A 16,708-nucleotide genomic window follows, 5' to 3' on the forward strand; every position below is an offset into this window, starting at 1 on the left:
GCCGATGGGGCTTCTGCATGCCTGGGGCTCGACCCCTCCCAGCCAAACTAGCTTTATCAAAGTTAATCATCGCAATATGCTGTTCTCACTGTGTATAATGTTCTCTTGGTTCTGTTCTTCACTCAGCATTGGTTCATGAGAATTTCTAGGTTTTTCTGAAATCTGTCTGCTAATCTTTTCTTATCACACAACAGTATGCCATTACATTCATATACCACAACTTATTCAGCCATTCTCCAATTGATGGGCATACCCACAATTTCCAATTCGTGGCCACCACAAAAAGCTGCTATAAATGATTTGTACATGTGGGTCCCTTACCCTTTTTTATGATCTCTCAGGGATACAGACCTACAGGTCACAATTCCAACAATGCACTAGTGTTTCCATTTTCCTGTATCTATCATTTTCCTTTTCTGTCATATTAGCCAATCTGAGAGGTGTGAGGTGGTACATTAGAGTTGTCTCCTTATGCATTTCTCCAATCAGGAGTGGTTTAAAGCATTTTTTCATAACTATAGATACCTTTAATTTCTTCATCTAAAAACTGCCTGTTCATATCCTTTGACTAGTTATCATTTGGGGAATGAATTGTATTCTTATAAACTTGACTCAGTTCTCTGTGTTAGAGAAATGAGACCATCATCAGAAACACTGGCAGTAAAAATTTGTTTCTCACTTTCTGCTTTCCTTCTAATCTTGGTTGCACTGGTTTTGTACAAATATTTAATATAATCAAAATTATCCTTTTTGCATTTCATTATGTTCTCTGCCTTTTGTTTGGTAACAAATTCTTCCCTTCTCCACATAGATAAACTATTCCTTGCTCTCCGGATTTGCTGATGGTATTATCATTTATGTATAAATCATTTCTACCTTATTTGGCTGATCCAACACTCTATTTTTAGCTAGTACCAAATCTTTGAAAATTGCCACTTTATAATGTAGTTTTAGATCTGCTAAGGCTAGGCCACCTTCCTTTGCAATACTTTTCATTAATCCTCTTGAGATTCTGGCTCTATAAAATAATTATTTGGTAGTTTCATTAGTATGGCAATAGAAAATAAATTTAAGTCAAATTGTCATTTTTATTATATTAGCTCAGCCTACCCAGGGGCGATTGATATTTTTCCAACTATTTAGATATGACTTTATTTGTGTGAAAAGTGTTTTGTAATTGTGTTCATATAGTTCCTGGGTTTGTCTTGGCAGGTAGATTCAGTGGAATAGATTACGTACACAAGACACAGTGGTCACTGTATAGTAATCTACTGTGATAAACCCAAAGACTCCAGCTTCTGAAATAAGAACTCACTTTTTCACAACTGTTGAGAAAGCTGGAAAATAAATACTGTGGTGGAACTAAGCAAAGTGAACATCATATACTACATACACCATAACAGCCTCTTCACCTTGGGATGGCATCAGTGTGGTGGTGGTTGTCCTTTGTGCTCAAAGAGGACCAAAATGACATCACTATGTCAGGGTCAAAGTACAGTGTGCCCATCAGTGGCTGATCAGACCAATATGTGCTCAGAAGACTACAACAAGTCAGATACAAATAGTCCATATGAACATTGGGAGTGGTGCATCAATGTGGGTCTCTCAAAGGACCTGTATTGCACAAACATTCCTTCCACTATCTTCTGTTCCCTTCCCATGTCAGCTCAGCACTGTCTCCCATCATCTTCATGCTAAATCATTTCTGCCACATTCTTTGTGCATCTGCCTATGGGAACAAGGACTCTTACATGTTCCTAACTCCTCTTGCTCATATGCTGTACAATTTCTTCTCCCACTCCTATCTAGCAAGGCATAGATGATGGATTGAGGGAGGGAAGGAGGTATGACTCCTCACTCACGATACAGACTGTGACCCGTGATTACTGGACATGTTCTGAGCTATAAGGATGATATACTTGTTTTTCACCTCCTTCTGCTGCGCTTCTGTAAGCCCAATCATATCTTTTTTTGCTCTAGTATGAGTTCTGTGATGCCTAGTAAGATGTGCCTTCCTCAAGAAGGCCTTCCCACACACAATGCATTGATAATGTTTCTCTCCAATATGAATTATTTGATGTCGAATAAGTTCTGAGTTGTATGGGAAAGCCTCCCCACGCTCCTTATATTCAAAAAGAAAGTTACCAATATGAATTTGCTCATACACGTTAACATTTACTCTTTCTTCTGAAGGACTTCCCACATTCACTACATTCATAAGGTTTCTCTTTTCCAGTATGAACTCTCTGATTCACTTTAAGTTGTTCCTTACTCCTAAAAGCCTTTTACATTCACCACATTCATAAAGTTTCTCTCCAGTATGAATTCTTTGATGAACAGGAAGCTCTGACTTACTCCTGAAGGCCTTCCCACCTTCACTATATTCTTAAGGTTTCTCTCCAGTATGACTTCTCTGATGCACAGTAAGCTCTGATTTAATCCTGAAGGCTCTCCCACATTCACTACATTCATAAGGTTTCTCTCCATTATGAATTCTCTGATGCTCAGTATGATGTGCTTTAATCTTGAACTCCTTTCCACACTCACTACATTCATAAAGTGTCTCTCCAGTGTGAACTCTCTGGTGCATTCTAAGGTGTTTCTTAATCCTGAAGGCCTTCCCACATTCACTACATTCATAAGGTTTCTCTCCAGTATGAATTCTCTGATGCAGTATAAGTTGTTTCTTACTCCTGAAGGCCTTCCTACATTCACTACATTCATAAGGTTTCTCTCCACTATGAATTCTTTCATGCACTGTAAGTTCTGTTTTACTCCTGAATGTCTTCCCACATTCCCTACATTCATACAGTCTCTTTTCAGTATGAACTTTTTGATGTTGAGTAAGATATGAGTTATAGGGGAAAGACTTCCCACAGTCCTTACATTCATAAAGCACCTCTCCAGTATGAATTCTCTGATGCACAGTAAGTTCTGACTTACTCTTGAAGGACTTCCCACATTCACTGCACTCATAAGGCTTTTCTCCAGTATGAATTCTCTGATGCAAAGTAAGCCCTGACTTAATCCTGAAGGCCTTTCCACATTCACGACATTCAAAAGGTTTCTCTCCAGTATGAATTCTCTGATGGTCACTACAATGTGATTTCCTCCTGAAGGACTTCCCACATTCACTACATTCATAAGGTTTCTCTTCAATGTGAACTTTCTGATGCATTGTAAGTTGTTTCTTAATCCTAAAGGCCTTTCCACATTCACTACATTTATAAGGTTTCTCTCCAGTATGAATATGCTGATGCACAGTAAGCTCTGATTTACTCCTGAAGGCCTTCCTACATTCAGTACATTCATAAGGTTTCTCTCCAGTATGAATTCTCTGGTGCACTATAAGTTGTTTCTTAATCCTGAAGGCCTTCCTACATTCACTACATTCATAAGGTTTCTCTCCACTATGAATTCTCTCATGTACTGTAACTTCTGTTTTCCTCCTGAAGGTTTTCCCACATTCACTACATTCATAAGGTTTCTCTCCAGTATGAATTTTTTGATGTTCAGTAAGATATGAGTTATAGGGGAAAGCCTTCCCACACTCCTTACATTCATAAAGCATCTCTCCAGTATGAATTCTCTGATGCACAGTAAGCTCTGACTTACTCTTGACGGACTTCCCACATTCACTGCACTCATAAGGCTTCTCTCCAGTATGACTTCTCTGATGCACAGTAAGCTCTGCCTTACTCTTGAAGGACTTCCCACATTCACTACACTCATAAGGCTTCTCTCCAGTATGAATTCTCTGATGCACAGTAAGGTCTGACTTACTCTTGTAGGCCTTCCCACATGCACTACATTCATAAGGTTTCTCACCAGTATGAATTCTCTGATGCACAGTAAGCTCTGACTTACTCTTGTAGGCCTTCCCACATGCACTACATTCATAAGGTTTCTCTCCAGTATGAATTCTCTGATGCACTCTAAGTTGTTTCTTAATCCTGAAGGCCTTTCTACATTCACTACATTCATAAGGTTTCTCTCCACTATGAATTCTCTCATGTACTTTAAATTCTGTTTTACTCCTGAAGGTTTTCCCACATTCCCTACATTCATACAGTCTCTTTCCAGTATGAATTTTTTGATGTTGAGTAAGATATGAGTTATAGGGGAAAGCCTTCCCACACTCCTTACATTCATAAAGCACCTCTCCAGTATGAATTCTCTGATGCACAGTAAGCTCTGACTTAATCCTGAAGGACTTCCCACATTCACTGCACTCATAAGGCTTCTCTCCAGTATGAATTCTCTGATGCACAGTAAGCCCTGACTTAATCCTGAAGGCCTTTCCACATTCACGACATTCATGAGGTTTCTCTCCAGTATGAATTCTCTGATGCTCACTACGATGTGATTTCCTCCTGAAGGACTTCCCACATTCACTACATTCATAAGGTTTCTCTTCAGTGTGAACTTTCTGATGCATTCTAAGATATATCTTAATCCTAAAGGCCTTTCCACATTCACTACATTTATAAGGTTTCTCTCCAGTATGAATTCTCTGATGCACAGTAAGCTCTGACTTCCTCTTGAAGGCCTTCCCACATTCACTACATTCATAAGGTTTCTCTTCAGTGTGAACTTTCTGATGCATTGTAAGTTGTTTCTTAATCCTAAAGGCCTTTCCACATTCACTACAATTATAAGGTTTCTCTCCAGTATGAATTTTTTGATGTTGAGTAAGATTTGAATTGCAGAGGAAAGCCTTCCCACACTCCTTACATTCATAAAGCATCTTTCCAGTATGAATTATCTGACACACAGCAAGATGCTCCTTGCCCAGGAAGGCATTCCCATATCCATTACATCCAAGAGGTTTATCTCCAGCAAATTCCTGGCTCTCTGAAAGGAAGAATACAGAGCTGATTAACCCTGCCCTTTTCACCCTTTTCCAAGGTTCTTAGTTGCTCAAAGGTTTTAGAGATATTCTCTTGCCTTCTCACTTCAGAAGGCCAGTCTCACTAGCCTTCCACTAGAGATTGGTTTATCTTACGTGAAAGTATGATGACTCAAAGGTAACATGTAAATGAATTCACATAACATGAAATTACCAAGCGGGAATGAATGAACCCTTACTCTACTTTCAATGGCTGACATTTGAATGGAAAAGAATATTCAGAAAAAATAAACAAACAGATGATTTTGATGTATCCTTATCCTCTGAAGTGAAAATAGTAAGGGAAAAGACTGAACAGAAAGAAAATAGAGAATTAAGTTCAGAGTGAGGAAGAGAAATAGATACAAGAAGTCAACAGAATAAAGAAGAAATATGAGGCTGAAAACATGAGAACTGTTGCTATAAATTTCCTCTAAATCTAACATACCTACTTTGTAAGGAATTGATTGAAATTTGTGAGATGAAGACGTATGGTGTTTTTCACAAGAGAAATGACTAATAAGTACCTGAAACATTACTCAAACTCTGCTAATCAAAGAAGCAAAAATGAAAACAATTTGGAGGTAGCAATAAACAGCCTTCAGATTAGCAAGATACCTGAAAAGTATAAATTTTGGGAATTATGTTGAAATAGCTACTTATTAAGCTGCTGCCATTTTCCTTAAATGATAAGAATTTCAGCTGCAGCTACAAAACTGTTCATACCCTCTCACCCTATGGCCCCAGTAGTAGGTCTGCAGCTTCAATATGTTACTGAAAGCAAACAAAGCACTCTCAGCAAATTTTCACAACAGCTTTTTGTGAAAGAGCAAAATAATACAGGGCAGGTAGGTGGCACAGTGAATAGAGCACTGGTCCTGAAGTAAGGAGGACCAGAGTTCAAATGTGACCGCAGACCAAAGAACTGACATGTAATAGCTCTGTGATCCTGGGAAAATCCCTTAACTCCACTGCCTAAAAAAAAAAAGTACTCTTTAAAAAAAATAGCAAAATAATGAAAATCTTTAGGTCCAATGATGGGGTTATGGCTATACAAGTCCTGTGATATGAACATAATAATGTGCCTTTATAAACATAATTTCAAAGCATAAAGAAAAAAACAGGATAACATATAAAATGACAGGCTGAAGAAACGGGAATTAGGTTAGGAGTATTTTTAAAAGTAGCAGCAAAGCAACATAATCATAGACACAAAACAAGAAAATATCAGAAAAGAGCTCACAAACAAAAAGAACCCACTACTTAATACTTTCAATAATGTGCTTACTTTAAAAGAATGAATTCATGCAAGTGAGGCAGGTGAACTAAGATGAACTTCAATGAACAGAAGAAATATAACTGCCCTGTACTGAGGCAAAACTTTGAGAGTGGACGCACATTAAAGAGATACATTAAAAAAGGACCTTCTTGAGGTAAAAAATGAAATTAAAACTCTCAACTGCTCTCAACAGGCCAGAGAAGCTTTGACAGACCAGTTTGTTCAATGTTTTTGAAGAGCTTTGACCTAAAATGACCAACAGATTACCAGTTTGCAATGACTCATCTGCTTGGTTTTATGTAGTCACCTGGACAGCTGATTCTTGAAATATCTGCCTCTGGCAAGGAAGACACTTCCTTTCTTTCCAACTGGTCACTCTCATTTGGTTTGGAAGCTGCAAATCCTGTTCATTGAAAATGGAAAAGGGCTAGGCAGTCATCTCATATCGAGTTCCATCACTGAACAGCTGGATGAAATACTCCCTCCAACTTTACTAGAAAGGTGGGGGAATAAGGGTGTTAGACATATCTTATACGCCCAAGAACACTATGTTACCTGATTTTGTCTGACTTTTTTTTTCTTCTTCAATCATGGGGAGCTCAATGGGTTGGTTGGAGGGAGAAGTAGGATTTTTTCTTTCTTTTTGGTTTTTTTTTTCAGGTGGCAGGGGAAGAAGAAATTAAATCTTTTTTCAAAAAGTGTCCACAAAACTTAATAAAAGAATTCAAAACAAGTTCAAACTCTCTTTCGAAAAAAAGGAGGCATGCTAGGAAGACCTCAAGGATAGTACAAAAGAGCAATGGAAGGATACTCTGTATTATGCTAAAATGGATTACTGAGTAGGACTTCAGAAGAAATAGTTCACTTGACGTGGTGACTGCTTACGCAGTGGGAACACCGCATGATGAACCCTACATTGGGATTATAAAGAATATCTTGGATGTGAGGTAATAACAGAGGGGAAGATACGTTCTCAAGGATAACAACAAATCAAGAAATCAATTTCCAGGCATACTAAGCTTGGACCTTTTTCCTGGAAACAGGTAGCACAAGTAATCTGTCTCTTGGTACAAATGGATTAGGAAGAGTTTCCTTTTGCATGCCAAAGAACAACTGTTAAAATCTTGCTCTCATAGTATATATCAAGACTCCAAAGGGGTAGCTGTTCTTACCCAAAGAGACCAAGTTCCTATAGTTCTCCAGCATCACATCCCTGTACAATTTTTTCTGAGATGGGTTCAATTGTACCCACTCTTCCTGGGTGAATTCCACAGCCACATCCTTGAACGTCACTGATTCCTGAAACAACAAAAACATTTGTGCTTACCCAGCTAAAGCTCTTAACTGTTATGAAGTTCAAATGTAAACTACTTTCTATTAAGATGCGGGAATTGAGGGTTTTAGGACAGGAAGTGGTACAGGGATTTGAGGCAACTGAGTCAACCACATTAACTCCATTTTCTGACTCAATTCTAGAGGTACCTCAGTTCCTTTTTTGTTCAATCACAGGTCTAGTCCAACTTCTGTATTTTGAGAAAAATTTATTCAGTTATGGAAATTGGGAGATAACCTAATTGCATTGTTTGAACTTAGCTTTGCATGACTCAGAGAGGAGACCTACTCTATGTGCTGTTCAGTCCTTAAGGACCTAGGTCATGCTGATCAGAAACCCAGTCAAATGTTAAAAGACTGATATAAGGAGTTTTCTCACAATTGTACATCTGAAGCAACCCATATGTCTTATCTGAAAGCTGGCCCCCTACTGAACAATTAATTACTGTTCCCATGTTCCTTTCATCGTATATTACTTTCAGGGAGTGGGACACCTCATTCTGAATGGAGGGAACTGAACCTGTTCCTTTCCCCCTCCCAACATGAAAAGTTCCCAGTCGCTTCTCCAATTAGAAATCAGATTACCTAACATTATATTATTTGCTTTTAATTAATTGGTCTTCTTTGATTGTTTTTTAATTTATAAAAGTATGTCTTGCCCTATTCAGGATCCACCTCTAAGACGAGGAGGGGGCCTGGTCCCAGTTTTCTGTGCAACTGCCATGCATTGCTTAATATATTGATATGCCCAAAAGATTGAACCTTTGTTTCTTTAGCCATTTCATCTTTCACTTCCCATCAAGAATTGTTTTATTTATTTATTTGCATCCCAGTAGAGTGTCTGGTATATAGCAGGCACTTAAGAATTCCTCTCCCAAAAAGAACTAATACAAGTGTGTATAGAATGATTTTATATACACATATACATAAACATACAAACACACACACACACACACACATACACACACATACATACAGACATTTGTATCTAATGGTAGCCATCTCTAGAGTTTGGGGGGGTAGTGAGAAAAATTTATGTGGAATTTCATTATATATTTAAAAAGAATAGCAAGTTGTAGATATCAGATTTTTAGTTTCCCATACAATCATCTTTTGTTATTATACACGTATTGGAAATGCTTGTTTTATTCCAAAAATTAAAAATTAAACAAACAAAAATTTTAAAAAAAAGAATTACTCTCTAATTAGTCTGCAGATTTCTTCATGGAAGGAGCTAGTATTTGGTCCTTCGTATCCTCGGCACGCAGCACAGTGCCTGGCACTAAGTAGGTATTTAATTAATGCTTACTGTTGTAAATGGTTCCAATGACATCAATTTTAAACTTGTCCTTCATTTTTGTTGTTTACATTGAACACCTGTGGCTCCTACTTCTACCCTCTGAGCTGAAGGAGAAATATGGCTAATTTCTTTTGTACTCGCTGAAATAAACAATGAAAATGAAATAGCTGAAGATAGCTATTATGTAGTCCGAAGTATTCACTTCTAATCTAAACAAGCCCAGTTTCTTTGAGCAATCAGCCTGGTCTCTTCAGAAGTAAGAGAGCTACCTTCCTCTTTTCATCCAATCACTGTGCTTCTTGAAATGTGCTGCTCTGAAATGAACACCATTGTGTTCCATGCTCCTGGAACCACAAAAGCAAAGACCAGCACGGTGGACTACAATCTCCTGTCTGTAACAACATGTGAACAATTTTTCACTATTGAAAAGGGTGTTAAAGGACCATTACTTTCCAATTCCTGTATTTAAGAATCCAATTTTCTCATTTTACAAATTAGGGAAGTGAGGCCCTCAGAGGGAAAGTTGACTTGCTTAAGGTCAAAAGGGGAGTAACTGATGCATCTACACTTTGAGCGCAGGTCCTGCTGCCTTCAAATCCAGGGCTATTCTGAATGTACAATGTTGCCATTCCCTTTCAGTATAACCAGACTAAGGCCACACTGAGTTTTTGGACAGAAACATTCAAAGAGAAGTCTCTTGGGGCAGCAAAGAACTGGAAACAAACTGAATTCTCAACACTAAAGAACAGCTAGAAAAATATGGTATATGAACAACAGTCATTTATATAGATAATTATGACAAATATAAGCAATTCTGAGAAGCATTTGAAGATATGCATTAACTGACAGTGCAAAATAAGCAGACCCAACAAAATATAATACACAAATACTTCAAAACTATAAATAATCAAAAAAAGATACTGAACTATAAAAAAAATAATACATGTGAACATTCGGGGTAGATTCTCTAAATTCAATCATCTCATATTTCTTCTGAGCTACTTCCATTCTGCTTTGCTCATAGAGTATAGCACCTCTCAGATGAGGGCATGCCATGATGGGCATCCTGTACCAGTTTCTCCCAAGTCACATATTCCATTCCAAAGTTCTTAAAAGAGACCTTGAGAGTCCTTTCTGTTAGAGCAAAGTATTAGGAACAGGGATACCCATCAACTGGAAAATACCTGATCATTTCATGAAGTGGAATATTATTGTGCCCTAAGAAATCTTGAAAACGATACTTTGAAAGAAAATAGGAAGACTTGCATAAAGCAATGAAGGGAGAAAAGCAGAACTAAGAAAACAATTTACAAATGACAATACCATTCAATAATAAGCCATGACTCCAGAGATCTGATGATGAAACTTGCTACCGAAATTCTAACACAAAAGTGCTGACAAACTTGTTTATTTATTTTACATGACTATGCTTACTAGCTATAAATGCACTGTGTTTTTCTTTTTTTACTGGACGGGCAAGGAGAGGGTAGCATGTAAAAGGAAGAGAGCTAGAGATAGTGTTGTCAGAAAAAAAGAGAAAAGATGCACAGAAGAGAAGGAAGTCGAAAAAGAAAAAGAGGACAGTTTTAAAAGTCCATGCAATTGATAGACAAAAACAACCCAAAAAGTCTATAACCAAGCCTCAAAGAAACATGCAGTTTCGACAAAAGCCCAACAAGAATGATGGAGTTGTGAACTGATCCAACCATTCTGGAGAGTAATTTGGAACTATGCCCAAAAGGCCTAAAACACTGCACATTTTTTAATCCAGCAATACCATCACTAGGTCTGTATCCCAAAGAGATTATAAGAAGGCAAAGGGACCCACATGTACAAAAATATTTATAGCACTCTTTTCTGGTGGCAAAGAATTGGAAATTGAAAGGATGCCTATCAAATAGGGAATGGCTGAACAAGTTCTGGTTCCTGCATGTAATAGAATACAATTGTGCTATAAGAAATAATGAGCAGGCAGATTTGAGAATAACAGAGGAAGACTTACATGAATGATGATGAATGAAGTGAGCAGAACCAGGAGAACAGTATACATAGTGACAGCAAAATTGTAATGATCAACTTTGACAGCTGGCTCTTCTCAGCAACACAATGATGTAAGACAATGCTATCTACATCCAAACAAAGAACCATGGAGAGTGAATTCAGAGCAAACATACTATTTCCACTTTTTTTTGCTTGTTTTCTTTTCTTGTAGCTTTTTCCAGCCTGTTCCGATTCTTCTTTCACAACAATTATGTTTAATATGAGTGTACGTGTGTAACCTATATCTGACTTCTTGCCATCTAGGAGAAACGGAAAGAAAGGCTGGGAGGTAAAAGAAAGTTTGGAACTCAAAATCAAAAGTGAATGTTAAAAACTATCCTTACTTGTAATTAGAAAAAAATAAAATACTATTAAGTGGAAAAATAAAATATAATTTTCAAAAGAGTTTATAACTCTCCAATTGGGTAACTTCCTTTTCATAATTTCCTCAATTGCTTTTATTGTTTTTCCTAATTTTTTCTCAATCTCTCTCATTTAATTTTTGAGTTCCATTTTAAGTTCAATCAAGAGTTCTTTTTCGGCTAGTGACCATTTAACATTATTTTCTGGGACAGCAGTGGCTTTTTTTACCTCACTGTTTTTCTCTGAATATGAACCCAGATACTGTTTATCACCAAAGCATCTATCTACAATTGGGTTCTTTTCCCTCTGCTTGCTTATTTTGATTTTCAGTATTTTATCATAATCAAGTTTTAATCCCCAAGTTCTAGGCCTCAAGTCATGCTTACTGTTATTTTCTGAATTCCGTGGAAGGCTCAACCTCAGGAACTCCTGTCCTCCCTTAAACCACAGTTCAGGCCTCTAGCCATTCTGTCCCCAAAATGTTCGACCTCCCTCTGGTATTGCACTCACCAGGTATGTGCTCACTTCTAACCTACAGCTACAACCCCAGATAACTTCTGGTTAGCTCTGCTAGATCTAGCTTTGGGAAACAGAGGGAGGGGGCTGGAGGGTTTTTCAATCTTCCTACATTCAGCCATCTGCTGGTCCTTAGGCAAAAGTTTGAGGTGCAAGTTTGCGAGGTAAAATTTCTGGAGGCCTAGCTTGCTTCTTGCAGAACTGATCCAGGGCCTCTAATCTGTTGATTCAATGAAGTCAGCCTGGAAGTGACTACACCTCACTTACCCCAAAACTCAGCCCTTGGAGGTCCTCTCAAGTTTTCTTAGGAGAACAACTTGCTTTACCCCTTTATTTCTGCTCCTCCCCATTTATTTTATGGCAATACTCCATGTGTTTCTGGAGGAAATATACAGACCAATTTTTTTTCTGTGAATTTTCCTGTGTTTTTCCATTTGGCCTACTCTGTTTTTTATGGAGTTATTTTCTTCAACATTTTTTTGTGTCTCATTTACCAAGCTGTTGACTCATTTTTTATGACTTTCTTGCATCACTCTCATTTCTCCTCTACTTACTTGATTTTCAAAAGCTTTTTTAACCTCTTTCACTGCCTGACACCAATTAATATTTTTCTTGTAGGCTTTGGATGTAAGATCTTTGACTTTGTTGTCTTCTGAGTGTGTGTTTGGTTCTTCTCTGTCACCACAGTAATTTTCTATGGTCAGAATGGGGCTGTACTCACTCAGCCTGGGCTCCAGTCCCACCAAGGCGCAACAGACCTTTCCTGCTAACCTTCTAAGTGGTTTTTTGGCATCTCTAGGCTGAGAGGTCTGGAAACCATCACTGCTACCTGTAATTCAGTGGCCCCAAGGCCTGATTCCAGTTTGCTGGGCCCTGACTGCACTGGTACAACCTGTGTAGGACTGCACTACTCTCTCACCTTGGTGCAACAAACCTTTCCTGACAACCTTCTAAGTTGTCTTGTGCTGGAAAATTGTTTCTCTCTGACTTTTTGTGGGTTCCACTGCTCTAGAATTTCTTTAAAATAATTATTAAAGGTATTGGGGGGGGGCTGAGGGGACTTCCTGCCTTTTTTACACCGCCATCCCGCTCTAGCTTACATTAAATTAAAAAGGTTTTGTATAAATGAAACAAATGTTGCCAAGATCAGAGGGAAAGAAAAAAATTGCAAAAACTACTCTCGATGATCTCAGACAAAGGTCTTATACCTAAAATATATGAAGAAATTTATGAAATCTGTAATACAAATCATTCCTTAATTGATAAGTGGCCAAAGCATATGAACAGGCAGTTTTGTAACAAAGAAATCAAAACAATTTATACTGATGTGAAACAATGCTCTAAATCATAATTGATTAGAGAAATGAAAATTCAAACAACCTTGAAGATATCAGTTTATACCTATCAGTGTGGCTGAAATAATAGACAGGGAAACCAACAAATATTGGGAGGGGATGTGGAAAAACTGGGACACTAACTCATTCTTGGTGGAATTGTCAACTGATCCAACGGTTTTGGACAGCAACTTGAAATTTTGACCAAAAAGCGATGAAACTCTCTATACTCACTGATCCAGTAATACCAATACTAGATCCATTTCCAAAGATGATTAGGGAAAAAAAGAAAAGAACCCACATGTTCTCAAATGTTTATACCAGCTCTCTTTCTGGTGGCAAAGAACTGGAAATTGCAGGGATGCCTAACCACTGGGGAATGGCTGGACAAGTTGTGGTATAAGATTATGATAGATTTTTGGTGTAATATAAGAAAAGTATGAGCTCAATGATCTTAGAATGACTTACAGAGAACCAAGGGAACATTGTATATACTAACAGCAGTATTGTTTTAAGAATGAATTTGAATAAGTTATTTTGATTACTGTAAATACCTAAATTAACTATGAAGGACATATGAAGACATTATCTGCATCCAGAGAAAGAACTGAAAATTAAAGGATGTATAGAAGAATTTTACATACACATATATACATACCTGCATACACACAAACACAAACACACACATGTTCCTACTTGTGTCTAATGGTAGCCATAGAGGGGAGGAGGGAGAAAAAAATTCACACGGTAACTTTGTAACACATTTAAAAGGAGTAACAAACTGAACATAAAAGATGTGCAATTTCACATGTAATTCGTTTTTATTCTGCTATGAAAATGCTTGTTGTATCCCATGAATTATAAATAACACCAATAAATGTGAAAAGTGAGAAGAAACAGGAAGACTGAGCACAGCAGCAGCAGTAATGATCAACTGTGAAAGACTCAGCCACTCTGATGAATACAATGACCCAGGAAAAGTTTAAAGGACTCATTAAAAAAACAGAGAGAACGGATGAACTTTGAGTGAGGACTGAAGCTCCCTCTTTCTCACTTTCATGGTCCTTACTTTTTTTTTTTTGGACCAGGAGTAATATACAACTGTTCTGCATTACCTTACAATCATAATGGCTATCCTATTTTTCCCTTCTCAAAGGGTGGGGGAAGGAGTGGATGATTGGAAAGGATTTAGAACTCAAAATTAGAAAAAAAAACAACCCCACAAAGTAACTGGAAGGTCTTTTTTCTTTTTTTCAGTGTGCAGAGCATGCAGTGGTGTCTGTGGTTATATGATTCTCTGATGCCCACGATTCCTAGTGTTACAGCACAGGACAAAGAAACCTATCCCACGGTCTCTGGCCTAAGATGCTATTTGAGGAAAGCAGCAAGTGGAACTCACCTTCCCGGGCGTGGCTGTCAGGGCAGGAGCCATTCCCTCTTCCTCCAGGCTGTCCTCCTGGGGCAGAGCAGAGGCCACAGAAGGGAGAGCTGGGGAGGAAAGGAGAAGCAGGAGAGTGAGGGGTCACGTGGGGGTCTGCCCTGCTCAGACCAGACGTTCCCACTTCTCCACTGATGGGAGATCGGGGAGGGGGACAGGGAGCTGGGGGCGAGACTGAAGGAGCATTAGAACCCGCCCCCAGGCTCCGCCTCCGCCTGCTCGGCCTCCAACCCCCCGAATCCCCCCAAGCACTCGCCGCCCCCAGACCCCTGGGAGCCCCTCGGGGCCTTCCTTCCTCCTCTGCCGGACGCTCCTCCCATTCTCCGTGAGCTCCCCAGCCAGCCCCCGGTGCTCCGCCCCGCCCCGCCGCAACCCCGCACCGGCTCCGCCTGGGCCCGGCCCCTCTCTAGGCCCTGCTCACGGTCACACTTCAGCCCAGAACAGAGAATGGGAAGCGGGAACAAGCGAGGGCGGAACAGGCAGAGAGAAAGGGAAGCGGAAGTGGCCTAGTAAGAAGGAAGTCCCGTCCTCCCTCCTTTGGGGGTTGGGAAAATACCCCTGAGGCGAGCACGCCCTTCTGGGAATCGTAGTCTGAAGTGTGAGGCGCCTTCTGCGCATGCCTGGAGCTCGGCCTTTTCCCCGTCTTGGAATGTGTCCTGCCTCCCTGGCTGCCCGCCCCTGGCTCTTCCTGCCAGCAGGCCCGCCCCCCCGACTCCTCCCCTTACCTCCTGCGTGGTCTTCACAACCTCAGAGGCCACGGGGAGTAGCCAGGCGTGGGCTCACAGACCTCGAGAGCTCTTCCGTGGGTAATCAAGGGCACACTCTCTCCCACTCTGGCACCGTCACACCAGGCCGGATTCCAATGAAAGGCTTGCTGTGCACCAGCATCCTGTCGGAGAAAGTGACGGAAACACGCAGGGAAGACAGGGCTCTGAGGAGGGAGACTAGGGGCTGGGGCAGTTTGGCGGGAGTGCTCGCTCAGCCCCCTGGGGCATCCAGGAGAGCAGGACACGAGTGGGCCCGGGGCAGCAGGAGAGGTCAAGGGGGCGCCGGCCAGGACAAGGCCGTGCTGGCTTTGTGTCTGTTTCCTCTGACCCGAGGGAAACCAGGAGACGTGGAGAGCATTTGTCTGGGTCTGAGGAATGCCAGGCGTCTGCTAGATGGGCTCAATAAAACTCAGAGCAAACATTTACTTGGTGCTTACTGTGTTCCAAGCCCCGCTGAGGCCTTATAATGACTATCTCATCCGGTCTTCAAAATATCCCTGGGAAACAGGTGCTGTTAAAGACATTATTTTACAAATGTGGAAACTAGGGTGAAGTGACTTGCCCAGGGTCCCACAGCTATCAAGTGCTTGAACTTGGATTTCAGCTCAGGTCTGGGAGAGGTAACAGTAGCAATGTGACAAGTTTGATTCATAAGAGGACTTCATCACCAGAATGTGGGTACCTGTCTGGTGCTTTTCTGAGGTCAGAGGGTACCTGGTCAAAGCAATGTCATAAATATATGATTTTGCCAGGGGGTGAGATCACCCGGATGGTGAAGACAGCGGATCGTTGTTATGCCAAGCTCAGAACACAGCTTACTTGCTTCGCCTTAGCGCTGGAAAACAGGGTGTCTAAGAAAATCTTAACAAGACAATATTGACAAGCAATAATTTAGCCTGCTACTATCAGCCACCAAGACAGCCTCCCAAGCTCCTTATCTGTGGTGCTGCCATCCTGCATTCTGGAGTCCCCGCCTGGTTCAGTGGCAGTGGGTCTGGGACAGACTATACTCTCCCAGTCATCACTGTACAGGGTGAAGATGCTGGACTGCATTGCTATGAACATCATTACAGCTGGGCTGTCACAGTGATCCAGCCCTGAACAAAAACCACCTGGTGACATTTGGCTGCCTCAGCTCAGAGCACAGCTGCTTTAACCTTAGGTCAGAGCAGGGACTGCTGTCTTGTCAGGACTGAGCTCTGTTGCCCCCACCCCCACCGCCTCCTTCCTCCGAAGCCCCACATCACTCACACATTATATTCTCCCAACAAAGGCAGGGCAGAGAGCTGAGAATAACCCCAATATACAGATTTGAGGGAATGTAGGAGAGACATAACCAAGTAATATTAATATTGCACATACATCCAGAATTCTTCATTCTATCCCTCATGTGTACATTGGAGAAGCCAAACTGTGGGTTTTACTAAAAATGACAAATGCTGGCTTATTTT

General features: G+C 40.3%; 3 protein-coding genes across 5 annotated transcripts in view; 1 reads left to right on the top strand and 2 right to left on the bottom strand.

The window, feature by feature from the left end:
- Positions 1-16,708, bottom strand: part of LOC110202780 (uncharacterized) — a 283,878-nt gene that overhangs the window by 112,969 nt on the left and 154,201 nt on the right. The window lies entirely within an intron of this gene.
- LOC110202767 (uncharacterized) overlaps positions 1-16,708 on the top strand; it is a 96,891-nt gene that overhangs the window by 44,124 nt on the left and 36,059 nt on the right. The window lies entirely within an intron of this gene.
- On the bottom strand, positions 1,069-14,990 carry LOC110202766 (uncharacterized). Its single transcript, XM_020979037.2, has 5 exons — positions 14,871-14,990; positions 14,452-14,540; positions 7,340-7,466; positions 6,475-6,570; positions 1,069-4,854 (listed from the first exon to the last, which is right to left on the bottom strand). Exons 2-5 carry the CDS (start codon positions 14,482-14,484, stop codon positions 2,387-2,389), a joined length of 2,724 nt encoding a protein of 907 aa, XP_020834696.1. The 5' UTR covers positions 14,485-14,540; positions 14,871-14,990; the 3' UTR covers positions 1,069-2,386.

Source organism: Phascolarctos cinereus, unplaced genomic scaffold (genome assembly GCF_003287225.1).
Source record: "Phascolarctos cinereus isolate Bilbo 61053 unplaced genomic scaffold, phaCin_HiC Scaffold_2;HRSCAF=192, whole genome shotgun sequence".
Lineage (NCBI taxonomy): Eukaryota > Metazoa > Chordata > Mammalia > Diprotodontia > Phascolarctidae > Phascolarctos > Phascolarctos cinereus.

Excerpts from the sequence above, each read along its gene's own strand:
- LOC110202766 (XM_020979037.2), bottom strand. The coding sequence starts at position 14,484 with ATGGCTCCTGCCCTGACAGCCACGCCCGGGAAG. Across the intron at positions 7,467-14,451 it reads TGACAGCCACGCCCGGGAAG|GAATCAGTGACGTTCAAGGA; the intron begins GTGAGTTCCACT and ends TTGTTGTTTCAG. Across the intron at positions 4,855-6,474 it reads TTCAAGAATCAGCTGTCCAG|AGAGCCAGGAATTTGCTGGA; the intron begins GTGACTACATAA and ends TCTTCCTTTCAG.